We start from the raw sequence: 27,163 nt of genomic DNA on the forward strand, positions 1-27,163 counted from the left end.
CTCGTAAACCTTGAAATGGCTGCCAAGTGCACTTTGATGGACGATGATGATAGCCCACTCTGAGCTAGGTGAAGAAGATACGGAAGAATTTGTTCAGGGGTTACTTCTAAAGGCTGAATTTCGTGCTGTGTTTGACACCACGTACAGAACCTTCGCCATTTGCATATGTATGATTTGTTAGTCGAAGGGGCCCTAGCCGCCTGCAGAATTCTCCGGCAATCCGACGAGACTTTCAAGCTGCCAAACTCTGAAAAGTCAGGAGCCATGCTGTTAAGTTGAGGCTGGCCGGATTGTGGTGCCACACCGTTCTCTTGTCCCTGGACAGTAGGTTCGGCACTTTCTGGAGAGTTATAGGCTGTTCCAACGACAGATGTAGGAGGTCGGAAAACCATGGTTGTCTCGGTCAATACGGTGCCACTAGAATGACCCGGCATTTGTACCTGCGAATCCCCTGGATTGTCCTACGTATAAGGGGGAACGGAGGGAAAGCGTACAGGAATTTGTCCGTCCAAGGAAACGAGAACGCTTCCCCCAGGGATCCTTTTTGAGGCCATCTGCTCGCGAGCTGTTCGCATTTCCTGTTTTCTTTCGTTGCAAAGAGGTCGATTGAGGGGGTCCCCCACCTTTCGAAGATTATTTGTAGCTGACCGGTGTCCAGCTCCCACTCGTGTATTTGAGCCATTGTCCTGCTCAGGGAATCCGCCTGCACATTCTTCACACCCGGGAGATGGTAAGCCACTAAGGATATGTTGTGTTTCAACGCCCAGTGCCAGATCTTTTGAGCTTCCGCCGAAAGGGTCCTGGATCTGGTGCCGCCTTGCTTTATCAAGTAGAACATGGCTGTCGTGTTGTCTGTCAGCACTCTTACTTTTGATCCTTTGATATGTGGAAGGAATGATTTCAAGGCCCATCTCACTGCCCTCAGTTCCAGCACGTTGATGTGTAGGTGCGATTCGGTCGAAGACCATCTGCCCTGGGTTTGATGATCGTTCATGTGTGCTCCCCAGCCCATCAGGGAGGCGTCCGTGATGATGGTGTTCTGAAATTCCGGCTCTTGTAGAGGAACCCCTCTGTCCAGGTTGTGAAAGATTTTCTACCATTGGAGGGATCTGATGACACCCTCATCGTCGACGGTTATCCTGTCTGACCACCGACCCGTGGCCTGCTTCCATCTGTCCGACAGGAACTCCTGTAGAGGCCTCATGAACAATCGGCAGTTTGCTACTAGGTGGATGCACGAAGCCATGGAACCCAGGATTGCCACATATTTTCTCACGGAAAATGTGTTCTGTAGGCGAAGTTGACTCGTCAGTTCGATCTTCAATATTCTGTCTAGGGACGGTTTCACTATTCCCGAGTGGGTTTCGAATTGAGCTCCCAAGAACTTCAAGCTCCTTGAGGGCTTTAGAGAAGACTTTTCGAAGTTCACTGCGAACCCCAGTCGTTGCAGAAGTTGTAAGGTGGCTTGTATGCTGTCGTTGGTCGACGCTGGGGAGGATCCCCTCACAAGCCAGTCGTCGAGGTACGGGTATACATGATGCCCTCCCTTTCGCAGCCAGGCTGCCACAGGTGCCAAACATTTTGTAAACGTTCTTGGGGAGGACTTTAGACCAAATGGGAGCACTGCAAATTGGTAGTGTGTCTGACCTACCATGAACCTCAGAAACTTCCTGTGTTTTTGACACACCGGAATGTGGAAGTACGCGTCCTGTAGATCTAGTGACGCCAAAAAATCGTCCCTTTGGACGGATCTGATCACCTCCTGCAGTGTAAGCATTTTGAATTTTTGACTCTGTAGGGTCTTGTTGAGGTCTCGCAGGTCGAGAATAGGGCGCCGTTTTCCATTTGGCTTCTTTACCACAAAACACCGTGAGTATACCCCTAGGCCTTTCTGCGATGCAGGGACTAATTCGATGGCACCTTTCTGTAACATGAGTGTTACTTCCTGCCGCAAGATGTTTAGATGTGGCTGGGATAGGTGTATTGGTGGACATTTTGGAGGTTTGCATTTGAATAGTAGGGAATGTCCGTACCTCAGTGTCCAAAACCCACTGATCTGTTGTGATGGTCTCCCATTCCTTGATGCAGCTTGACACTCTTCCTCCCAGAACGGTACGCTTCCCGTCATTGCTGGTCTTTCTGTTTGCTCGTCGACGACAAATAAGTTGGTCGTCTCTTGGAAGACTGGAAGTTTCTGCGCCGGCTTGAGGTCTGAGAGGAGTGTCTATATACTTGGGAAGGATACGCTGATCTACCAAAAGATCTATCCCTGGTTGCTGAGAATCTTGAGTTTCCAGATGCTCCTCTAAAGGGACGAAAAGAACGAAAGGGCTTACCACTCTGGAGAGAACCCAACGAGCGTGCTGTATCTGAGTCCACCTTCATGCCCTTCAAGGCCTCGTCCACCTTTTCTCCGAAAAGAAGATCACCTTCGAAGGGCATGTCCAAAACTTTATACTGTACTTCGGGTCTGAAGTTGGTGCACTTAAGCCAAGCCTGGCGTCTTAGAACAACTCCTTTATTTATCTGTTTAAAACCCGAATCTGCCAGGTCCACCGCTATGTTAATAGCATGATTCGATGCTTCTTCGCCTTCTCGAACCAGGGACATCGCCGTTCTTCTATGTTCTTCCGGGAGGTGGTCCAGGATAGGTGCCAGCCTGTGCCACATCTCCCCGTCATATCTGGCCACAATCGCCAGGGAGTTAGCTGCTTTCACCGTTGAGGCCCCCACAGAAAGAACCTCCTTACCAAACACGTCTTGGCGCCTCGCCTCATTATCTGGAGGGGTAGAGCATTTATGTTGGGCCTTTGCTTTTCTCGTCGCCGCCGACGACACCACCGAGTCCGGTGTAGGTTGAGCCGAAAGACACTTCGGTGTAGAGTCTGGTACTTTAAATTTCTTTTCAATGCGGCCTTTGACAGCCGGCTCAGAAAATGGGTGACGCATGGTTTGAACACCTTCTTTCCAGACATGGTCTAAAATGGGTATTGAGAATATGGAGCGTCTACTCTTGCCCATATGGTCAAAAAGAAAACAGTCCTTTTTCTCCTCCTGTTGGACCAGGCCAAACTCCTTGCACGCTTTTTCCATCATAGAATGAAAGGCACCTATATCGTCCGGTGGTGACGGGTGAGTGGGACTCTTTGGTGTTTCCATTTCCATATCCGACACCCAGGATGGATCCCTAGATGGTGAGAGGGATATATCGGACGCTGACCCGTGGTCAGATAGGGAGTCCGAAAGCTCACCTTCCTCCTGGACTGCTGGAGTAGTTGGAACCCCGATCGATCTGGTCGGGCGGTGTGAAGGGCCGGGCTCGTCGACGGGGGATGTCGACGGTACAGGTGGAAGCCTTTCGTCCAGCGATTTCAGCAGCGAGTGTAAGGAGGACAGTACCTCCATGGACAGGGCCGCCTGAGAGCTTGGAGGTTGGGTAAACACCTGAGAGCAGGTTGCTCCTGATGGAAACCTGGCTCTTAGACCGAGGTCCTGCGGGCTCACAATTCTGAAGCCGTCTTCTTTCGAGGCAATTGACGCTACCTGTTCCTGTAGCAATGTGTCAGGCAACCCCATATCAAATACTTCTGGTCTCCAGGCCAGAACTTCCGTCGACAAGGACATTGTCGCCGAGGTCGTCGCTGGGTTGATGACGGGTGAAATCGACTGCGTCAGCGGCAGTGAGGACACCGACTGGTTCGTCGTCGTCGACGTTGGGCCTGCAGGTGGTCTAGGCGGTCCCGCCTTCACCGCGCTCTCCCTGCGTTTATCCGAATCTCTACTCGTGGCTGATCTGTGTTGATCACCCGAGGAGGATTTAGGCATCTCCTTTCCTTTCTTCGACGAAGTTGACGAAGATGTCTTTCTTGCAGAGTCTTTAGAAGAGTCCTTAGAAGAGTGACTTCGTGGAACGTCCTTTTCCGCAGGTCGTGACTTCTTAGCCGGAGGTTCCGACGAAGTTGAGCGTCGAGGGGCTCCTGATGTTTTCGCAGAGGCCACGCTGCGCACAGAGCCCACCTCTGACTGAGGGTACGCTCCCGCACCGTCATTTAACCAGGATACAAGCTGTCGATTTCGATCCTTCAGGGTTTTCTGGGAAAAACCTTTACATATTTCACACTGGTCTGCCGAGTGGTGAGGATGGAGGCAATAAATACAGTCTAAATGGCCGTCCCCCTCGTAAACCTTCAATCCGCACGTGGCACACGGGCGAAATAGAGGTTTTCCCGACATTCCGATAAAATTAACAAACTCACAGGAGTTTGACAATTCGACAAAATCTAGCAGTAGAGACTATGCGAGGAGATCACACTATCTTTGGAGACGGTTGAAATCTGACGGGACCCGCGGGGGCGTGGCTTGTATACCATTGCGTCCAACGGGGCGTGCGTGGGCGGCCCCGGAGAGGACGTAGACGGGGATAGGACACACAAGTGTCGGAAGTTTTTTCCTATTGGAAACGACTATATATGTGTACCGAGGGTTCCCAGTCTGACGACGGGGAATATTCTAAGCATGTGAATCCATGAAAGATCCAATGCTGGAGAATAAACCTTTCCATAAGCCTCCAAGATCTTCTCCTTGCCTAGAAGCGCTGAGGATGAGGTGGCCGAGGACAACTGAGGCTTGGAGTAGATTGACGCTGCAGCAATCACTGAAGAGTGCGGTTGAGGGTGTTCCGACAGCAACCATGGATCCCCTCCAATTGCCTATACTTGGCACTGAGGTGCCGATTGACAGGCTGGGCTGAATGGGGTTTAAGCCATCCTTTTTGGCCAAGGCGACAACGTCCTTCTGCATTGGGAATCGAGTTCTAGCCGCAGGGCGTAGAAAGAGTACCTTCGCCAGGACTCCAACCTCCGGTTGTTCGACCGTGGGTTGTGGAAGCCCCAAATATTCTGCCAAACCTGCGAGCTGTTCATGGAAGGCCTTGCCTGAAGACAGCGTGTCAGAGTCCTCCTCCTCGTCAGTGTCCACCACTCCGGTCCGGAGCAGGTGGAGGAGTGCTGGGTGCCGAGGGGTGCGGTGTAGGAATCAGAGCCGGTGGCTGCAGCAGAGGCTGGTGTGGGACCGCCTGAACTGTGAGAGGCAGGGGAGACAGAATCTAAGGAGGCGGCAAGGGCTTCACAGGGGCATGCAACACCAGAGCCATAGGAGGAATGACTATGGGCGCAGGCGGGAGCATGCCCCTGATCACAATCCGAAGGATGGCCCCCATCCAAGGAGATCTCATGAGTGTGAGTAACTTTTCAAAAAAACCTGTCCTCACAGGCTGGTGGGGTGGCAGGTGATATTGATGGGGTAGTGGGCGGCTGTCTTGCCGGTTGCGGGGTAAATCTGCCCTGCAATACTGATGGATAAGCTGTAGGCCATGTACCTGGTTGAGCCCAGTCCCAGCTGGAAACTCGTTCTTCCACCTGCTCCGCACCAAGGGGCGGTATCGGATGAGCAGCCATTTTGTCTGGCACGGCAGGCAACTTGTCGAGCTACATGCCAAAGTCATGGTGCTTGCTTCGCTGTGCCCGGCCTCCTCCAGGACTCTTGGCGGTGGAGCATGAGACCTACCCTGCATCTCAGGACAGGGCCTGGTAGGTGTGTTGCCCTCGGCCGCATCGCCGTTAGTGCGGTGCATATAGAGGCCACCTCGGACATCTGACCGGTACTAGCACGTACACCCATTAAAAGAACCTTGCGGTCCTTCAGCACTGTCCCCGGAAGGATCCAATGACCCCTTGGCCTGGAGGACGGTACCTGAAGTAGCCTTGGTACCTGTGCTGGTGCAAGAACCTGAAAGGTTCCTCCCGCTCTGGCTTTTCCTTGGGAAGGAGTTGCCCTTGCAGGTGCGATGTAAAAAAAAAAAGCGGCCCCAACTTGGGCTTTGACTTGTGTCTGACTAGTTTCTTCAAGTCCTTTGCAGCGCACGGTGTAAGCGTGTCACACGCAGTACAACCTTCCCAGCGATGATCGGGGCCAAGGCAGCAGAGGCAAAGAGTGTGGGGGTCGGACGTAGGGAAGAGCCCTTCGCAGGCTGGACATCTGCTTAAGGCCGCTGACGTCAACATGCACCGGGGAGGAGCACGGCGCCAGAAGACCAAGTACCTGATTGAACAAAAACAGAAGATGAAAGACAGAAGAACAAAAACAGAAGATGAGACCAAAGAAATTATCCGGGGAAGAGCGCATTGATTTACAAGGCCGAAGCCAAACCCAGGAGCGCTGGTGAAAGCGGCCCATTCCAGTCGACGCGGAAAAGGGTAATGGGGAGTGGCGCCGGTGGGCGGAGTCGGGGAGCGCATGCTCCCAGGGCCACGCACCTCTCAATTTAAAGGTGAAGAACGTTTTTTCTGGTGAAAAAGGTTCCGTCTTCCATCCCTAGTGAGTGACGCCCATGCAGTATGGAGGAAAGGGGAAGGGACGTAGGAGTAGTGATTTTACGGTTTAAAAAATAATAATTGGGGTGGCCCCCCCAAACTCCCCTGTTTTTTACCCTTATAATGCCACACCAAATCATTTTAACCCCTTTTCCCACTACTTCATATACATTTAATATTTTCAGTGTTTTTTCGGTATTGTGTATTTGGTCAAATTACTGGGTACTGGAAGAAGCACTTCTGGATTATCACATTTACTTGGCGCTCTCGTGTTAACTCTTTGTCCAGGATGATTCCAAGGTTTCTTGCAGCTGGTGGGTTTCCCAGTTCTATGAACCATAGGATCCGCTGATGCTTTCCTTTTTCTTCAGGTGTAAACAACATTTCAGTTTTGTCTGGGTTTTTTTTAGTTCATAGATGTTCATCCACTGGTAGAGCTCCTTGAGCCACTCTTGTAGGTCACTATTTCAAGAGGATTTGTGTATAATCTGCGTAGTTGTAGCATGTTAGTCTGTTTTTTGATGAGGTTGATTAGTGGTATCATGTAAATGTTGAAGAGTAGCAGTAGCCTTGGGGTACTCGGCAGGTGGTGGTTCCATGGTGCAGATTTGAAAGGTTAACCATACCATCTGTTCTTTCTGAGATGAAAGATTTGATCCAGAGCACCACTGTGTCAGTGAGACCTATTTCCTCCAGTCTTTATTAGGATGATGTGGTTGACTGTCGAAGGCAGGAGAGATCCAGTAATATCAATGCTGACTTGGTGTTGTAGCCTGCTTGCATCTTTAGGTCGTCCCATATTGAGACCTGTGCTGTCTACGTTCCTCTCAAGGGCCTGAAACCTACTTGTGTTGTGCCTGGTCCAGTAGATAGTTAATTTCAACGTGCTCCAGTAGTTGTTCATAGATGTAGGTTCCTAATAGTTTCGCCGGGTATCTGATGTTTGAGTAGTTTGATAGAACTCTCTCACCTCCAAACCCAATCCCCTGGTGCCTTAACCTCTGCCTCTTTCCCTGGTCTCTTGGCCTTCTACACCGCTCCCTGTTGCTTTGATGACTTACCCTCTTAAATGCCAATTTTTTAGAGGTCTTCCACATCGCCCATTGTGTACTTGAGAGGTTTGATGTAGGCCCTTTTGAATGCTCTTGGTACTCTCTCTGTTGTAAGTAATTGAAGAGGTTTAGGTAGTATTCCGATGAGGTGTCCTGTGCTAGGATGGATTTAGAGATGTCTGGGAGGTCGGGCGGGGGGCACATTAGGGAACCTGCCTGGTTACCCTTTTAACCAGGCTTAGTAGTTTTTCTCGACATCTGTTGGAAGCAGGACATTTTGTTTTGTGGTCCAGGGGTTGGTGGTGGCTGGTGCATAGTTTGGTCAATCAGTCTTTGTGGGACTCAGTTTGTGTTGGTGATTGTGATCTTTAAGTGATCTGTGAGATCGTTGCATAGTTTTTGGGAGGGTACTGATGAGTTTACATCTGGGTGGGTTTCTCACCTCATTTACAATGTTTAATAACTTTGCGTGTCAGTGGCTTTTCTGATCGTCGTTGTATTGCTTCCTTTTTGCATTAAGAATGTCGGATTTGTATGATCGAATTTGTAGTTGCCATTTTACTCTTTTGCCCTGGTCATAATTCTCCCCCCTCTCCGCCCACTCATGTTCTAGTTTGTCGTTACTTCTGTTCATTGCTTTTAGGTGGGGGTTGGGAGGTGAGGGGTGGGGGGGAGAGAACCATCTAGCCACTACTTACTTTCTTGAAGGGATGAGGTGTTTTTCCGGGCAGATGGCATCTATTGTTGCTCCAATTTCTGGAGCAGGTTTGCTTTTCCATCTGTGTCGCATACAATGATATGGCTGCTGGCTTTGCGGTTTCTAGTTCTTCTAGGTTACTGTTCTTAATGGTTTTGCAGTTTCTTTTGCAGATTGGCAGGTATTTTAGCTGATTTTCAGATCAGTTTGATGGTATTTGGACCACAAACAGGATGATGAGGCGGTCACTCCATAGTATTTGGATGGGCAGTGCTGTTGATCAGGTTTCTGTTGGCAAAGATTGCGTCCAGGGTGTGTCTTGCTGTGTGTGTCCCTCCTTTCACCATCGGTCGAAGGTTCATGGTCTCGAGCTGCTTGGTTAAGGTTTTCTTCGAGTTAGGGTTCTCTTCCTCAAACCATATGTTGAAATCCCTAAGAATGATCATATGACCATGTTTGATGGCTAGATTGGTGACTGGTTCCATGAAGGTGTCTGAAGGCAGCGTTATAGGCTGGATGCCTGTAGACTAGTATGAATGTAAGGTTCGATTGTGGGACCCTGGTAAGGTGGAGGATGAGGGATTTGGAGTTCAGGATCTTTAAAGGCTCTGCTGTTTTAAATTATAGGTGCTTTGTATGCTACTGCGAGTCCTACCTCCCTCTTTTTCCTTTCAAATTTGCTGGTTTGCATTTGAAGTTATCCGGTAGGCAGCTGTGTAGTATGACTGTAGTTTTCAGCTAGCCAAGTTTGTTATGAATAGCATGTCAACTCCCCCGTCGCAGAGTAGGTCGTAGATCTCAGTTGCATGTTTGGACATAGATCTGGCGTTGATTAGGTTGCAGCGTAGTTTCCCCTTTGCAGTCAATTGATTTGTTCGGCTTATAACATTTGGGTGGTTTTGTTGGTAGTTTTCCTTATTGTATTTCGGGTGTTGAGTGTGTTCAGTTATATTTGTTTTGTCATTGAAAAGGTTGGTTAAGTTTCAAATTAGAGTTGTGGCTATTAGAGGGTCCTCTTCAAATTCAGGATGGTGTTGGCAATTCTCTTGGGGTTTGGTGATGTATGGAGTGAGCGTGTAGCTTCTCATCCTTCGTTGTTTCTGGCTCTCCCCCCCCCCCCCATCAGATCCCGGTATAATACAGTCGTCTATGTGCATCTGCTCTGTTGATCTGGTTGTTGCAAGGTATGGTGTCAGTGATTTTGTCTCGTTTTCGGGGTGGCTCTTATTCCTGTGATGGTTGTGGCTGTGTTCTCTGGAATTTGTCAGGGTAGTGGTCTGTTGCGGTTCCCTTTTGGATATCTCTTGTTTTCTCGCGTCGGCTGATTCTCTGATGTGACATGGACTGGGCTTCTGATATTGTTCAGGTTGTCCCACAATTGCAAGTGGCTTCCCGTGGGCGTAGGTGATTTGGTTACTGCCTCACAGTTGCGGGTGGCTTCCCGTGACCTGGGGTTACAGAGGTGTAGGCTCCCCTGTGTTCGTTATTCTGCGTTTGTCTGCTTTGCGGTTTTCCGCCTTGTTGGTTTTGGGTTGGGTTTCTCAGTGTGCTGGTTTCCTAATGAGTTTTCTTTCCATGGGTAAAGTAGGGGGTGTTTGAGTGTGGCACAGTCGGGTCAGTGGTCTCACGCTATGTGCAGTCTCGATGAGTTGGGATAAGGTACTAGTGTGGGGAGCTGGTAGTTGATGGGAAGGACTAGGGTGGGGTCCTAGTTGCTCCCTTGTGGGCTGTTTTATCCAATTAGTCTGATTCTGGGTTCAGTCTTACCTACGGTTGTTGTAGTTCCTGGTGGGATTGATACCTCTCTATAATGGCTGAAAGTTTGTTTCCTGCCTTTTGCCTGTGTGAAATATGGCAAACTAACTCAGTTGATCTGAATTAGAGGAGGGCTAAAACACAATTTACTTAAGTGTGGAATATGGTTGATTAACGCAATTTGCCCAAGTGCAAGGTATGAGTAGCTCGCAATCTGCTCAAGTGTGGTCTAAGATCACATCAAATGGGTGAGAACAGGATTCGAGAAAGTGTGAGATATGGCTAGGTAACAGTTGGCCCAAAATCAAATGGGGTTAGCACACAGTTCACCTAAGTGTGAGGTATGGCTGATTGGCACAATTCGCCTAAATGTAGTGAAACCTGGGTTTACAGCACCTGGATAGAAGGAGAATGGCCCAAAATGGGGGCACAACAGTAAATGCAGTAACATGTGCGGTTCAGAAAGCAATCGGCCTAAATGGGAGATATGGCAATTCAGCACAGTCAGGCTAAATGCGAGATATGGCAATTCAACACAATCAGACTAAATGGAATACGATAGGATAAGAAAGTACAAGTATAAGGCTGGGTTCGTCAGTTGGTGGGGAGCAGTAATGGCTGCGCCCCAGACCCTAACCACAAGAACCTTGTCAGTAACTGCTGGTTGACAGCTGCAGGCCGACTGTCTGGAGCCGCTTCTGCTGGAGCTGTCCTTTGCCTCTGGGTCGTTTACCTAGGTGGCTGCAACAAGCAGTGGGCAGCCCTGGTGAGTTGCGTGATAAGGGCACAAGTGGGAGGGGACGGGCACAGGAAGGCTGAGGCAGCAAGATAGATGAGGGAGAGGGAAAAATGTGGATGGCGCTGGGATGCCTTAGCCAAGAGGGAGAGGGAAAATGTGGATGGCGCAAGGATGCCTTTAAAAAAAACAAATTCTGCTCCAAAACAAACAAAACACAGAGCGCTAAGGCCCCTGCAGCTCTTTACCTCAACAAACGCCCAGCACGAGTGGTTGAAAAAGTTAAGTAAAGATCAGGTAGGTAAACTCCACCAACCAAAGTCAGGAAAGAATAGTTTTGGCACTGGATTTTACATCCTATGGAGGAGGGTGGGGAGGTGGGGGTGCGCGGGTAGAAGCGGTATGTAAACTTAACCCTCCCCCAGTCATCTCTAGAGACCACTGCTGTGTTTCTTCTGTACTTGGCCTGGTCAAGGAAGACCCAGGAGTCGCGGTGTAGAGTTCCTTTTGGACAGAGGATTTAGTTTGTCGGTTGCAATGCTTAGGAATCGGTTCCAGACACCTTTCAGCTGAAGACAAACTAAGAAAAGATGGAGATTTCTGCGATGCAGGCGACTTCAAAACCTCTAGGATGCAAAGATGACGGATTGCAACAGGAGTCACCACAGTCTGGGAGCGATCAACCATCTTCCAGGGACGAATTGAGCAGCAGGTCCTGCACGGCTTCAGTTGATGCAAGGCAGCTGAAAGTGCAGGAGCCTGAATCTTGTTGTACAAGTTGTAGATCCTCCAAGTACCAAGGATGCACTCAGAATGGTGGCTGCTGCAGCGAGGAAGCAAAGGGGTCAAGACTGATCGGTCCCACCTGTCCAGGCGTTGAAGCACCAATGAGGGTCTTCTTGAGATCAGGCAGACGAGTTGGTGCTGGTCTGCTGCACGGATCGTCAGGTCATTAAAGGGCAGTACTACGTGGAAGATTTGGCTGCAATGCTGATGTTAAGTGGAAGCTTGGCCAGGTCCATCAATGCAAAGGATCTGCACCATTCTAACTGGCAGTGGCCAATCATGTATAGCCACTGGCCACACAATCTACAAAGCAACAGGCATTCAGGCACCAGGATGTGGACAGGCACTCCAAGCCCCCCATCCAAAACCTATTTGTAAACTATAACTTTGTATCATTTTAGGGCAGCAGCTTTCCCCGTGAAAAGGCTTCCTATTTATGGCAATTGTGGACCCAAAAGGGCAGGAAGAAGGCCAAAGAACAATATGGCCAAAGGATAGGCACTGCCATTTTAGAGTGCTAGCCTCCTTTACTAGCCATTTGCGTTAAATGCCAAGGATTAAGAAGTAAAAAACACATCAGCTGCCAATAGCTCATCTTCGGTACACTGTAAAAGTAACCAAAAAGCCATTATATAAAAATGTATATGGATACCAAGTGTCCTAACTGCAGTTTACTGTAAGATGGGGTGTGCATTTTGAAGAAAAATAAATGTCAGCGAAACACAAGGTCTCAGTATTGATGGTCTTAGTGACTGATCAGTTTCCCCATAAGAATGAGCAAACAGGCGACTACTTGCAACCAAAAAGTCAACAGGATTCAAAACAAACACAAATAAAGGGTGTTCTATAGAAATCTATGGCAGGAAAGCAGCAGAAAGAAGGTCTACTAGAAGTATGTTGTAATGTTACATTGGATCCCTGGAGGTGGCCCCCGGCTGGTTGTTTACCTATGTCCAGGGTTCCAAGTTCTATGGTTGGGCAGTTGAAAAGCTATCTGCTGGATGCAGCGGCTGGGACCGGGGTTTGCTGCCAATAAACATATCAAACCTGAAAGCGCTTCCTCGCCTTATTACAGTGGCGACAAGGATTTGGGGCGGCAAACCCCGTGTACATCCATATGCTTCCTGGTGTCAGCGAGTGAGGGAGGGAGGGAGGAAATCAACCCAGCAGTGCGATCGGCATCAGCAGCTGACGTAGCAGCCGGTGGCGGGCCCTCCGCTGTCTCTGTGCCAGCTGAAGGTGGGACAGCCCGGCAACGTGGAGGCTGCCTGCATACCACCCAGTGCCTGCAGTGGTTAAGCTGCGGGCAAGCTGGCCCTCCGGCGACATCGAGGCTGAACAAGCTTCCGGAGGTAAGAGGCCGTGGATGATCCCCGTGCCTGGGGATAGGAAGTTAGCACTGCCCCCGAGACTCTCCCTGGGTGGAGCCCGGAGCGGCCGAGAGTGAAACTAAAAAAAGCGTTGCCTAGCAACGGTACTCCACTTCCCCACGCCAGTATACCTGGGTGCGGAGTGCAGCGCATTGCTAGATGGCCCAGCACAAGGACAAAAACCTTCGTGTCCAGCGGTGTCTGTCCAAAAGGTGGCGCAGAGGGGCAGACAGTCAATCTTGGACAAGTTGGTGGGAATAATGGCAAAGCAAACAGCAAATGAAGGATGAAGACACTGCCCTACCCTACGCACTGCAAGCAGTATTTGAGTTTCCGCTGTTTGAAAAGAAGGGGGGCTTCCTCAGAACTTTCTCACTTGTTCATCTCCTGCTTTAGGAGAAGATACAAGGCATGCAGCAGAACAATGCTTGCCCACCCCCAGCCTTCCTCCCCAGCCCTGGTGAGCCCCCGAAGGTGCATTGAGGGCATACGAGACTGCCTTAAAGAAACTGGAGGCGCGGGTTGGAAAAAGCAAATAGTGTTGGAGGGATCACTAATTTTCCCAGCCCAGGCTGTGCGAGGGAATCGATGCTTACATAACTGCGTTGCGTACACTAATCTCATCGTGCAAGTTTACCGGCGTCTTGGATGAATATATCTGTGACCAAATAATGATCAAGACCAGTGACTCCAGAGTGAGGGAAATACGGGATTGAAAAGGACCCTACCCTAGACGAGATAGCAAGAGCTATCGAAGAGTCCAAGAGAAGCGTCCAGGAAATGACCGACAAGATTGAGACGGTGCATGCCAAAGTGACTAAGAAAGGACCGGGCGAATACAAGGGAAGAGTCAAGGACAACAGAGGGACGTTCAGTCAAAGAGAAGCATGCAGAAGATGTGGTTTGCGGGGGTATCCCGCAGGGGCAGAGGAGAGTTCTGCTACTAATGGTGAGAGCAGGAAATGCAGACAGAGGGCATTTTCTGCCCGGTTGTGTAGATGCATCATTAAGAACAGACTATCAAGATGGTGGAGCCGGATGATGACAATGCAATGGTTGTGGGTTATGTGAGTGATGAGGCCCATGGTCCAGTGTGTGAGGGAACCCATGAGGGGGTGTGGAGTGCGAGTACGGCACAAAAGAAGAAAGGCCTGTGGCCCATGTTAGCGGTGAACAAATGATGCAAATGATGGTAAACAAAGGGTCCCCCTACAGCATGATTTCCCTGGAGTTGTACACAGCGAGTTACCATGCGCGTATGGTCGCATCACCATCAATGTGTTGGGTTATATGTGGGCCACGGTTGAATTTGAGGGGCACTCCACCCAAGGGAAATTATATGTTGCCCACAAGGGGGACTCTGGTAGGTTGGGATGAGCCGGCAGCCCTCGAAATTGAGATACGCCCACGTAAACCTGTGCCCATTCCAAGTGTGGGTGCTGGGGAGAGCATACCAAAGGAGGGGACGATAACCGCTGAATATCTTAAGGGGGCTTTTCCCACCATTTTCTCAACAGAGCTAGGAAAGTTGAAGGGGTACTCAAGAGGTGCAGTACCGAGTGTGCACAAGGTGAGAGGGTACCCGTGCTGGCCCGGGAGGGGCTCAAGGATGAGCTAGTGATGCTCCAAGCGCCCAGAATAATTGAGGCGGTAGAGAGTTCAGAGTGCCTGGCTCCTGGATTGTTGGCTCACAAAACAGATGGAGGCATGAGGATGTGTGTGGCTTTAAGGGACCTTAATGGCAGCATATGGGCGGACAGACACCCTTTACCCAACATAAATGAATTGTTAGCCTTACGTGGGGAAGGCCACATGCTTCTCCACTTTTGACTTGTCCTCAGCCTACCACCAAATAGAGCTGCATGAGGAATCACAGCCTTTGACATTGTGATGCCTTTTGGTGCTTTTTGTTTCTGTCGGATGCCCTTCGGCCTGGCCTCTGCGGTTTTCCAGAGGTTATGCAGAAACTGTTTGGGGGAATATCTGGTTTCAAGTATTTTCAAGACAGCATCTTAGTCTGGGGAAAGGACCGTAGTGAGCACGACAAGAGGGTGTTGCGGGTGATTGAAATCTTGAAGGAGAGTGGTTTAAAGGTGAAATGGGCCAAGTGTCATGTAGGGGTCCCAAGTGTGAACTATCTGGGACACTTTGGACAAAAAAAGTATACATCCTAAGGAGGGTCTAGTAAAAGTGATGAAGAACAAGGAACAGCTTAGGTCCTTTATGGGTCTGACCGAATATTACAGTCTGTTTATTGCCTCCTGTGCCAAGAAAACTGTAAATATGAGGGCTCTGTTGAAGAAGAGTGTTCGATTTGTGTGGTCTGAGAATCGTCAGGAGGAATTTGAGAAGTAGAAGGAGGTGGACCATGCTCCATCTTTAGGCTCATTTTCACCAAGTAACACAACTGCTGACTGTAGATGCCAGTGAGGTGGGCATAGGGGCGGTAGTTGAACAATGGGCTAATGGAGGTTATCATCCCATAGCATTCGCCGCAAATGCATTGAGGAATGCTGAACAAAGATATGCAGTGATTGAAAGGGAAGCATTGGCCGCGGTATGGGCTTCCAAACATTTCAGAACATTCTTGTGGGGAGTTTCGTACATATTGCAAACTGATCATAAACCCCTAATCTACGTTTTGACCACCGAGGGTTTGTCCAATGCCTCCCCAAGAATTTCGAGATGGATGGCTGATATGCAGGAGTACAACTTTAGGGTGGAGTATATTCTGGGGACCAGGAATGCTGTTGCTGACTGTCGCGTTTGCCAAACTCAGCAAGCGAAGAGTGGACAGATTGATGAAGAGTGTGCGGTGGTAGCGGGTGTGTTTCCAACTATTGACAAACAGGAGTGGGACAAGGAGTGCGCCGCCAAAGTCACTATGGTGAAACTCAGAGACACACTTAAGCGTGTGGGTTTGACAAGGACTTGGACAAAGGATATGGTCATGTATGCAATGAGTTGTCAGAGGTTGGTAATAGCCCTCAAATTTAAGGTGCAGATTAGTAAATCTGGCCCATGAGGGGAATTTGGGTAGATCATTAAAAAGGAGGCTGAGTGAGTCTTACTGGTGGCCCGAAATGGACAGCGATGTGGAGGTGGCGGTAAAAGAATGCATTGCATGTGCGGTTAGCGAGAAGAGTAAGGCACCCAGGGTGCAGCCGGTATGTCCAGTGGAGGTACCTGGAGAGATATGGTCAAAAGTAGTGGTCGACGTTATAGGACCTATGGACATGTTGGGAAATGGCCTTAGGTTCTTAGTGGTCTTTTTGGATTACACCTCAAGGTGGGTGGAGGCAACCGCATTAGAGAACGTGACGGCAGAAAAGGTGGTGGCATTCCTCAGCAAGGTGTTCGACAAGGAAGGCATACCAGCAGGGATTGTGACCGACAACGGGGTGCAATTCGTCTCTGGGTGTATGCAAAATTTAATGAGGGACCTGGGGATACGCCATCATAGAACTGCATTGTACAATCCTGCTGCAAACTGGTGGAGAGGATTAATAGATTTGTGAAAGGTGCTGTGCAGTTAGCTTTATCGAATGGTTTGTGTTGGGACGTTTTGTCAGAGGCCCTCAAGGCTTATAGGTGTACGCCTTCATTGATCACAGGGTGTTCACCATTCGAGCTGAGGAGGGGCAGGAAGCCAGGGTCTAAATTGAGAGTTGCTGCTCTGGGTGGTGGCGTGCGTACTGATGTAGACGTGCAAGGGGTGTTAGAGCTCATCAGAGACAAGAGAAAGCCAATCAAGCATGTGGGGGTAGGAAACCCTGTGGGCGATCATGTGCAGATTAAGAATCCCAGACATGTGCCCAAGGGGGCCAGTGTGTATATGGATCCTGACGCATTGTCAAGGTGGGCCAGGGTTATGTTAATTTGGATGACAGCTCCAGATGGAGCAAAAGGCGTGTTGTGGTAAAATGGGAGATGGGGTGAGGTTGTGACACGCAGGAAACATGGGAAACGTTCTGGACACCTTTGTATGTGGAGGGGTGAGGAGACATGATGGCAGTGAGAGAAGCTGGGCCTGATGGTTTGGTTGGGTTCGAGAGCAGAGTGGAGGTGCAGTCACTGTCCGGGAGTGGTTGAAAGCGAACCCCAACTTACAGGGGCACCCCTTAAATACAGGGGACCCATAATAACACTTAAACCAGAGTAAATGCACCCCTCTAGGAAATTAAAGCCATGAGTATCTTGCAGGAGATAACAGAACTTTAATCTTTACAGATCATGAGGATTGGGGGAAAACGGGCAGGGGACTTTGCCATTTCCAACCAGCATCTGTCCTCCATGGCTGGCTCCAAAGTCCTGAAGACTGGTGCTGGGCTTCGGGCTTTAATACTCTTGACTTGGCTTACTGGATACCAGCAGAGCTCCTCCAAACTTGTCCTTCTTGCCATACAAGGGATGCTGCAGAGTCTCGAGTGTTGCATGGCCAGGTTCTGTTTGCGACAAGCTACATAACATTATGCTGAATATACAGGAATACTTTGTCGCTCTTGTTTAGCATAATTTACTATGTTATAAACATTCATACATAAACACATCTTCCCGCCATTATCTCAACACTTAACTCCATAAAATTATATATTATCTGGTCCAGTATTTCTCATAAAAAACCCTTTTTCCCCTAGTACTCTTTGTCGTGCTGAATCTTTTTTAGTCTCCACTGGCTTGTGATTGACAGGAACAGCTGCTCAGTCACTTTGTGCTCTCTACCAGCCTGTCTGTAGTCTATATTTAGCACAGCCTGAATTTACTGTGTGCTTTGAGCAAAGCTAACTTACAATGTAACAGTTTTACAAATATATATCCATCTAAATAATTGTTTGCACATTATATTTCAATCCTAACTATCTTTATTTAGTGACCCTCCCCCCTGGACTCTTGTAGTGCTTAGAAACGAAGGAAAGAACTAGGCTCCTTCCCAACATGGTGAAGAATTGTCTGTTAGTGGTCGGGGCCATCCCATGCGTAAAAGGATGCTGCCTGTCAAGTTTAAGGATTACATATTGGGGTATGCCAAGATTTGATCTGCTGGGCAGTTACGTGAGCATGTGTGCGCGAGTGTGGACGGGGTGCTGTTACGCTCACCTGGTATCCACGGGGACGCCACCCAGCCGTAGGGACACTGGTATCCTTCTCTGCGGTTCCCAGATGTGGTCAGCGGGGGAGTTCTGCCTGTAATACAGGAGGGCTAGGTTCAAGACTGAAAGAGAACGTGGGATGGCAAACCTGTGGATAGTGTTGGGCGCTGGCGGAATTTGATACTCCGAGAATTCAGCTGATTAGCTTATAGTTTAGGTTCATCATCCGGTCAGAAGAGTCATGTTGGTGTTTGTTAATTGTTGTTTTATTATTATTTTTTTCAACAAAGCGCCAGAGCAATTGAAGAACATTAACATGGCCAATACTGCCAGTTTTTCACATAGGTGAGTGCACACAGCCGACGCACATTTCGACCTAAGTCTTTTTCAGGGCTAATTGGTTAGGAAGGAGGCTCTGGATAGAGCTGGCTACTGGTCCTCCCGGATCAGGGTGTCAAGAGTGGCTGGATAGCCAGTGCTCGAGCCGGTCGGCGTACTGGAGGAGTATGTGTCCCGTTGGGTGGCGTCCCCGCGCAGGTGCACAGTGGACAGGGAGTCCCGACCCAGATAACTCAAACCAACTGTAACCTAGGTTCAAGACTGGCCAACTGGGGTAATCAGCCCCCCACCACCCTGTATGCCTTCAGCCCCTCTGGGGCCTCTCCTCGCCTTATTGTTAATTCAGGGGTGCTCTCCGTCCTGCCTTCTTGGCAGGGGCGCGTTGTCCTTTGTGGGCGGATGCGATCTAGTTACTTCACTGATGCCGGCCCGTTTAGAGTCTTTCAGGTAGGTCTTATTGCTGTTGTATATTGTTATTCTTGCATGGCTTTCTTGGTTTAATACATGTCTCTGCCTTAGATGTGCGGAAGTCCAGTGAGATGCCTAGGCTGAATTGGGTCTCACCGACAAATGATGGTGTGTAATGAGCGCTATGATGCGGTAAGTAGGCGCTATGCGCAGCGCCGTGATGCCTTGCCTTTGCTAACCGGTTGTCTTTTCTTTCCCATAGGTCGCGGTGTTCACCCAGAATGTGGAATTCTGAGGCGATGCTGGTCGAGGGGCGGCTTGCCAGGTAAGCTTTTCAGCACAGTTCCTTATGTTGTAAAGTCTCTAATATCTGTTTGCTTTCCTCTTTTGCAGGTCAGTCGGACCGGGAGACGTGCGATCCTAGGAAGCTGTTTGCAGGAGCTGTGGGCAGCTAACTATGAAATTACAGGTAAGCTGCTGCTGCTAACAAAGTTCCTTTTGTCTCCTTACAGGTGCTGTTTTTCCGAGGTTCGCGGGTATAGCTGGACACTGAATGTCACGTTGCAGGATTGCAAAGTAACGCGAAGCGTGTTATCCAAGTCGGGTGTGGTTTAAATAGCTTCAAGAAAGTAGCCCAGGTAAAGTAGTTCCTAGGCTACCACACCCAAAACACTATACCGCAAAGCTTGGTTCCTAGGAGCCAAGCTATGTGGATGCCTCCATGTTGGCTGGCAACTTCAAATACAGTAGTTCCCTAAACACATGTCTTTATTAAGTATGAGCCTGGCGGCAAAGGCGCCAGGACCGGCTCCAAGAGGGCCTAGGCAATGGATGCCTAAGTTTATTGGAGACCCGAGCCAAGACCTCTCCTGGCCCATGGATTTACCAGAGGGGTTTTTGGATGTGGGTCGTGACAGGTGCATAGTGTGTGTGTGTGGTGTCTGAGCAGAGGATTCAGAAATTCCATTTCTTTTTGGGGTCCTGTTATTGTTCTCTTCATTTGTTATAATTGCTAGAGGGGAAGAAGTGTTGTAATGTTACATTGGAACCCTGGACGTGGCCTCCGGCTGGTTGTTTGCCTATGTCCAGAGTTCCAAGTTCTATGGTCGGGCAGTTGAAAAGCTACCTGCTAGATGCAGCAGCTGGGTCCGGGGTTTACTGCCAATAAACTTTGTATCAACCCCAAACGTGCTTCTTCGCCTTATAACAAAGTACTCATGCAACTAATCTATACTTGGGTTTAACAAACATTTTTCAGTATATCAGTTTGGTGTTTTTTTTCTGGATAAATGTGTGGACTAGTTGTACCTTTGTATCAGCCTACTAGGGTTAAGATTGACTGATCTCTGTTACATTTATTTCCCTTTTGGTCTGGGTGCTCTGCCCCACTTTAAGGTTAGTGGTTGAAGAAAAACACATTAACTGTTACTTTAGCAGAGAGTTTTTCCAACTTCAGGCCTTAAGGGCCAAAAACAAGTCGATTTCCGGGTATCCCTCATTCATACTCATGAGAAGATTTCCAAAAAAATGATTTTAAGTGTATGCATAATTTCTCTCAGTAATATTGAGGAGGAGTATCCTGAAAACAAGGCTGGTTTTCATCCCTCGAGAGCGGGAGTTGGACAGCCCGTCCTTAGCCACTCCATTAATTTGACTTAGGATTTGGTGATGCTAAGGCGTGTAGATGTTTCGGGATCAATGCTGACAAAGATCATGGGATGCTCCGTCTCAGATGTTGAAGCAGATTTTAAACCTAGGCGAGAGGACAAGCGTTGATGAGGCTTGAACCTGGAAGAGGAGTCTCGTGTGGCCATGCGTTCATCTGAGGTTTGGGAAGCTAACTTTATCCTTTTCATGCAAGTATACACATATGTAAGTAAGCACTCATTTACCAGTTTCGAAATCATTAACTGGGTACTGAAAATGCTCAAAATAAGCACAGCTAGACAAAGCATAGTTAAGCCAATGCTGCTTATGTTCAATGTCTGGCAGAAACCTACAGCAAGCAGCCTTTTCATCTTGGTCTGCACAATGGTTGTTGGCACTAGAAATCACTTCCAGCACACAGGGAACACTTAAACAGGGTATTTATAATATAGTACAATCAAGACGTGCACACAAACCCGAAATTGGACCAAGTAGACCTTGTTCTACAAGTTGTGAAAAATGGGATCTATAAAAGCCCTAGTCTTCCACCATCTCCTCAGTTCAAAATGTTTAATTTATTCAGGGATACTTCATTGGAGAAAATCCCCAGACTATGGATTCTGATTTCTTTCCAAAGGATCTACCACCTCCCAACCACCACTTGAGAGCAAAATAAAGTATATAATGTCAATCTATGAAGCTTCAAGCTACAGTTGTTGCATACGCTACGATGTTGGTACTAGGCAGAGGACTGAGGCATGGTATACCATGCTCACAGGATACTTCACATTCCCAGCTACAGACCTCACTGCGCCCAGCGTGCCACATCGAGAGGAAGTGAGAGGTTGTCATTGGAGATGGACCATAAGAGACAGGGAAATTAAATAAAAGCATGGAGCAGGAAGAATTTTTTTTAAAGCATACTCCTATCGCATAGAACTATGAAAAACCTTTTAACAAAGCAAACCTAGCTAGGACAAATACAAGACCCACATTCACAGATATCGCCAAAACAAAAAACAAATTATTGAAAGCCAAGCGCCCTGAAGCAAACACTGAATTTGTCTATTAGAAAGCAAAACCAAGAGAACAGGAAAAAAAAGATCTTCACCAACCTCAGCAGAATCTTGCGGTGTGAGCCACTGGACAGTCGGGAACATTTTGGGGATGCATGTTCTAGACTCCGATCCAGCATCTCTATTCGTTCGGAGGTAGCAAGGGAACCCGATCGTCGCCTTTTCACTGAAAAAAGAACATTGAGGAAAAATAAAGAAATCTCATGACTGATATCTAAACTGCCGGAGTGAGGAAAGACATACAGTTAGGGTGGGGGGGGTTAGGCTACCTGCACAATCGAGGCTATGCAAGTAGCGCTCACGACTAGCATTTGGTATCCCATTGAAGCCACAGGATTCTGATAACTGGAAAGAGTTCTGTAAACAGCATACAAGTCTTGAGCGAGTAGGATTTGCAGAGCATTTGAATCAACCCTAAGATGACTACTCCAAACTACCCTTTCCACAACACAGCTGCGGCCAGCAATTTGTCTAATGGGGCATGTGTCTTAACAGATCCTATAACTGCTCCGACCACAAAAGAGGCAAGGCAACTGAGCCTCAATTAATACACAACCAGCAAAAACCACCATCAGAACACAAGTCACATTAATGCCAAGAGGACTAATTTGTATTAAAATTAGCCCATCAGTCACACACCTATATGGTGATTGTTTTTGTAGCATCCTCTGTTAACAAGGACACCACCACCACTGGCCGTAACAGGGAGCCAATAGAGCAGACAAGAAAAGAAAGACAAACCTCTCTTATGCTAACATGGATAGAGAGACAATGCTTAACCCTCTGGAAGTGGCAGTAGGTCAAAGGCACAACTAAACCCCACACTTCTCTAGAAAATACACCACACAAGTATACTGAAAAATAAATACTTTAATAAAGACTCAGTTAAACTAAGCATTTGTATAACGCACAGTATTAAAAAAGATACAAAGCATATTCACTATGAAAGAAGTAACAAGGACTGTCCTAATCCCAATGTTTATAGGTGGGCCCTCTGCCAGAGGCAAGAACCCAAAGCATCCGACAGGGTGGGAGACCCAGGGAACCTAGAAATTAATAGTTACTCACCATGGTGACTAACGTACTCTTAGTCCATAGTCCCCTTTCCTCCATACTGTAAGGGCGTCCCTTGTGATGGACTGTAGACAACCTTTTTCACCATAAAAATATTCTTCCCCTTTAGATTTAGAGGCGTGCGGCCATGGGAGCATGCGCTCGCCTGACTCCACCCACCAGCGCCACTCAGTCCCCATTGACGCGTCGATAATTTAACATTGCCTAATGACATCAGTATTAAATGGGGGATGGGGAGGGACGCATAGAGGAAAGGTGACTATGGACTAAGTATGTTAGTCACTACAGTGAGTAACTATTAATTACTCTTGCGCCCGTCCCCTTCCCTCCATATTGTATGGGCGATTACAACTGAATGTAGCCCCAGGGTGGAGAGGAGACCCTCCTTAAGCAAACCGGTTTCTTAAAACCGCTTGCCCAAAAGCCGCGTCTGATCTGGAGGCAGCGTCCAAACAGTAGTGCTTACAGAAAGCCGAAGGGGTGGCCCAGGTAGCCGCCCAGCTGATGACTTGCCACAGCACATGCGGTTGAAACGCGATGGCTGTGGCTTTGCTTCTGACCGCATGGACATGCAAATTGGCTGCCACTGGTTTGTGCTGCCCCTCAGAGGCCTCCTTGATGGCCATGACCATCCACCTCGCTATAGAGGCCCGATAGCCGAGCCTTGAACCACCAAAAGTGATAAAGTGGGCATCCGACTTGCGCCAGTCCTTGGTCCTGTCAAGGTAGTATTTTAGCGCGCATCTGACATCCAGACAGTGCAAGACCCTCTGAGGCTCATCCTTAGGTGTCGGCGAAGGTGGGTAAGACTATTTCCTCATTCAGATGGAAGGAGGAGGTCACCTTTGGTAAAAACGCAGGGTGCGTCCGGAGGACCACCATGTCCTTGTAAAAGGTAGTGTAGGACTCTGATGCCACAATAACCTGTATTTCGCTGACTCTGCAAGCGGAGGTGAGGCCTACGAGCAGCGCTGTTTTTAGGGTGACCAGCCCTATGTCTGCGGACAACATTGGCTTGAACGGTTTGTGTGCCAACGTGCCCAGGACTGCATTGAGGTCCCACAAAGGGTGTGGCTTCTTAATAGGCGGGTAGAGCCTGTGGAGGCCCGCCAGATGCCATTTGACCACCAAGTTAGCGGAGGAGAAGAGATCCTCCTCCGAATTTCTGTAGGCTTCTATGGCTGCCAGATAGGTGCGGCATGTGTCCACCTGAACTCCCGAGTGGGCGAGGTGTGCCAAGAAGGAGTGTACATCGTCGAATGTGCACTTAAGGGGGGTCGATCTCCTAAGAGTCGTCCCAATGACAGAATTTGGACCATTTGCTCTTCTATTGGCTCCTGGTAGCTTGCTTCAGGCGCCCTGGATGATCTCCAGGTTAGCCTTAGATAGGCTCAAGTGTTTCAGTGTGACCTGCTCAGTAAACCAACCTGCGAGGAGCGGGGTGGAGTACCCTGCCCCCTGCTGGGTCAGTAGAGGAGCTGGACCCAGCAGTAGGTGAATGGGGGGCCTGACCGGTAGGCTGAGCAGCTTGGAGAAGCACGGTCTCGCCGGTCACCAGGGCGCTATCAGAATGATGCTGAAGTGACAAGATTCCTTTATCCTGCAGATCACCCTGTGTACCAGGGATGTGGGAGGGAAGGCGTATGCCGTCATGTAGTTCCAGGGGGATCGGGTACCCCACTGCATGTTGACATAGTACATGCTGGTTGAGTTGTCCGTCTGGATAAGCACTGTCTTGCCCTCTATCAGAGAGGAAGGCCTTGAGGGCCAGCCATATGGCCTTCAATTCTAGCCAGTTTATGTGGGACGTCTGTTCCTGCCGATTCCAGACTCCATGGACGCTGTGACTGTCCAGCGTGGCTCCCCAGTTTTCTAGGCAGGAGTCTGTAGTGACGGTGACCTGCGGGAGAGGCTTCCGGAAGGGCTTGCCATGCCGTAGGTTGCAATCCGCAGACCACCATGTGAGGTATGGGTGGAGAGATGTAGGAATGTCAAAAGGCTCCACTTGGGAGCTCTTCTCCTGATACAGCTGCACTACGTAGCCTCATGGAATCTCATCTCGAGTCTTGTGTGTGGTATGGCAAAAACAACCGCCGCTGTAATACCCAGCAGGTGTTGGTAGCACCAGGCCAAGGTCACTGTCCTGGAGAGGAAGTGAGTAGTGGCTCTTTTGATAGCCATGATCTTGTCCTCTGAGGGGAAGACTCCCTCGGAGCCGGTGTCCCAGATGAGGCCCAGGAAGGTCAGGCTCTGCATGGGTTGCAGCTGAGACTTCTTGAGATTGATCGTAAACCCCAGGTCGTGGAGTGTGCTCAAAAGTGCAGAGAAGGTGTGGAGAACACCCTCCTGAGTTGAAGACAGGATGAGCCAGTCGAGGTATGGGTACACATGGGGGCCCTGAGGAGGGCTGCCACCACATTCATTAACCCCTGGGGGCTGAGTTGAGGCCAAATGGTAGCACCTTGTATTGGAAATGGCAGCCCATGATCCTGAACCAGGCCAGGGACAACGGAAGATGAATGGCATAAATTAAGCCATTCAAAAAAATTGCTGAAGTGTATCTGCCGGCCCTTGCCATATCAAAGATATCATCGATGTATCAACGCCACAGCTGGATATGGTCCAGAAAAGGGTTGGTATCTGTGAGTACATAATGATGCTTCCACAAAGCCATGTACAGAATAGTAAGGCTTGGAGCAAAGGCTGCGCCCATCGCCGTGCCTCGAGTCTGTAAAAAGAATTGGTCTTTATATTTGAAGTCATTTTTTTCAAGTGCCAGAGTAATTCCAAAATAAATTCAGCCGGACTGTCCCAGGGTGGTGGTTCAGTGACTAAGATCTCACATATACATTGAATCGCCTCCTCCTGCGGGATACTTAGGAGGATAGCTCAGCGGCAACGTGCTCGTCTTGGAAGCAAAACACGAAGCAACACAGGTTCGATCCCCGGGTCCGCGCTTAGAAACCTCTGGATATTAAGCGCGTTATAAATAACCCATCATATCATATAGAGTGCCTGTATGTCAACGTTGACCAAGATTTCATCCTCCACTTTGAAGGATCTACTTTTCAACAAGTAGAATCACCGACGTACTAGCACAAATATAGGTATTGGTTTTTTGGCTGAGGGGCTCCAAAGCCAAGCCACATCCCGCCACATGAGGCGCCCCGTTGGAAGACTGGCGTCCTTGTGGATCTTCGGTATAGCATAAAAGGCAGGTGTGCGTCCATCCGATGTGTTAAAAAAATCCAATTCATCATTAGTGAGCCGTTCTTGTGCTAAGGCGGTTATTGTTTGTATCTCAACAACTTTGAGATCATTGCAGGGATCTTTCCTCAATTTCTTATAGCTATCGCCATCTTTGAGGCGACTCATCACCATCTTGTGATACTGATACTGGTTAAACACCACTATATTCCCTCCCTTGTCTGCAGGCTTAATGACTAGTTTGGGTCATTAGACAATGTGCCAATGGATTGTCTTTCGGCATTAGTGAGGTTATATCCCAGATGTTCTTTTCCAAGTTCCCGACTTCTTTGAAGACACATTTTTCAAAGGTTATAATTTCCATCGGCACCTGGTTGTCATTAGGTGTGAAGATAGAGGGGCACCGAAGACCCGTATTTGCAATTGTTTGCACTGGGTAAGAGCCCCTGAAAAATTACCTCAATCTAATTTTCCTCAAAGATTTGCGAATGTCAGTCTGGACTGAAAACCAGTCTGTGCTAGTTTTTGGAACAAAAGACAGTCCCTTTGACAGAACACTATTTTGTGCCATCGAAAGTGTTTTACCCGAAAGGTTAAACACTGGCAATGTTAGTTGATGTGCCATTAATAATGGGTCCTCCAGCGTTGATGGGGCGCCGTGGTGGACGGTACCAATTGGGGGCCGGATACTGCGGACCCCACCATTGTCCTTGGATATGGCCTTTGCCTAAAAAAAGTCTATATCCTTGTGGTTGCGGCGGTGGTGGAAAATGTGGCGAGGGTATGGGGACGGGGGATAGTTATAACCTTGATTAGACCCCTGTGAGGAGTTACTACTGGTGTCAGAAAAAGTAACCCTCTGATCTTGTCCCCGCTGTGCGTCTCGAGTTTGGTTCCGATTACTATTACGGGTATGTAAATAGTTTGCTACCAAATATGGTAGATGGTTTTTACATTGTTCAATCTTTATATTCGACCACTTCTTGACATGTTGGATGCTTTGGAGGACCGGTATACCAACTACGCCGATGATACCCCGGTTGTCTTTCAGCTTAGTGGGAACTATGAGCAGGACTGGGCTGCCGTTAATAGCATCTATAACGCCACCCAGGCCTGGATGGCTGATAATTCCCTCGCCCTTAATTGCAAAAAGACTGAGCTCTTGATTGTAGCCTACAAAACTCGTCTGGGCAACTTAGATCCTGCCTATGCCACCTTCACTATTGCTGCCAACACCACTCCAGTTTTAAAGAAGGTGAAGACGCTGGGAGGTTCCTTGATGTGTTGTCTATGTGGCCTCATGTTTCTTATATCTGCTCATCTTGCAGCCTTGTCACTAAGTGAATTAATTATATTTGCCCTTTTCTAGCCATCAATAACTGTGCCATGCTTGCCACCGCACTTGTCAATCCAGACTTGACTATTGTAACAGTCTCCTGGCAGGCACCACACAGACATTCAAGCCCTGCAAGTTGCACAGAACGCCGCGGTCTGAGCCATTCAGGGGCTGCCTAAATGCGCCCATGTTTCAGAGGCCAGGGGGCTCTTCATTGAT

The 27,163-nt window shown here is 48.8% G+C and overlaps 1 protein-coding gene across 2 annotated transcripts in view; it reads right to left on the reverse strand.

Moving 5' to 3' along the window:
* Positions 1-27,163, reverse strand: part of G2E3 (G2/M-phase specific E3 ubiquitin protein ligase) — a 950,771-nt gene that overhangs the window by 158,575 nt on the left and 765,033 nt on the right. For both annotated transcript variants that reach the window (XM_069638501.1, XM_069638502.1), the window contains exon 11: positions 21,367-21,493. In XM_069638501.1, the coding sequence (XP_069494602.1) occupies positions 21,367-21,493 (127 nt within the window). The remainder of the gene's footprint in view (positions 1-21,366; positions 21,494-27,163) is intronic.

Source organism: Ambystoma mexicanum, chromosome 14 (assembly GCF_040938575.1).
Source record: "Ambystoma mexicanum isolate Mex_15411 chromosome 14, UKY_AmexF1_1, whole genome shotgun sequence".
Classification (NCBI taxonomy): Eukaryota; Metazoa; Chordata; class Amphibia; order Caudata; family Ambystomatidae; genus Ambystoma; species Ambystoma mexicanum.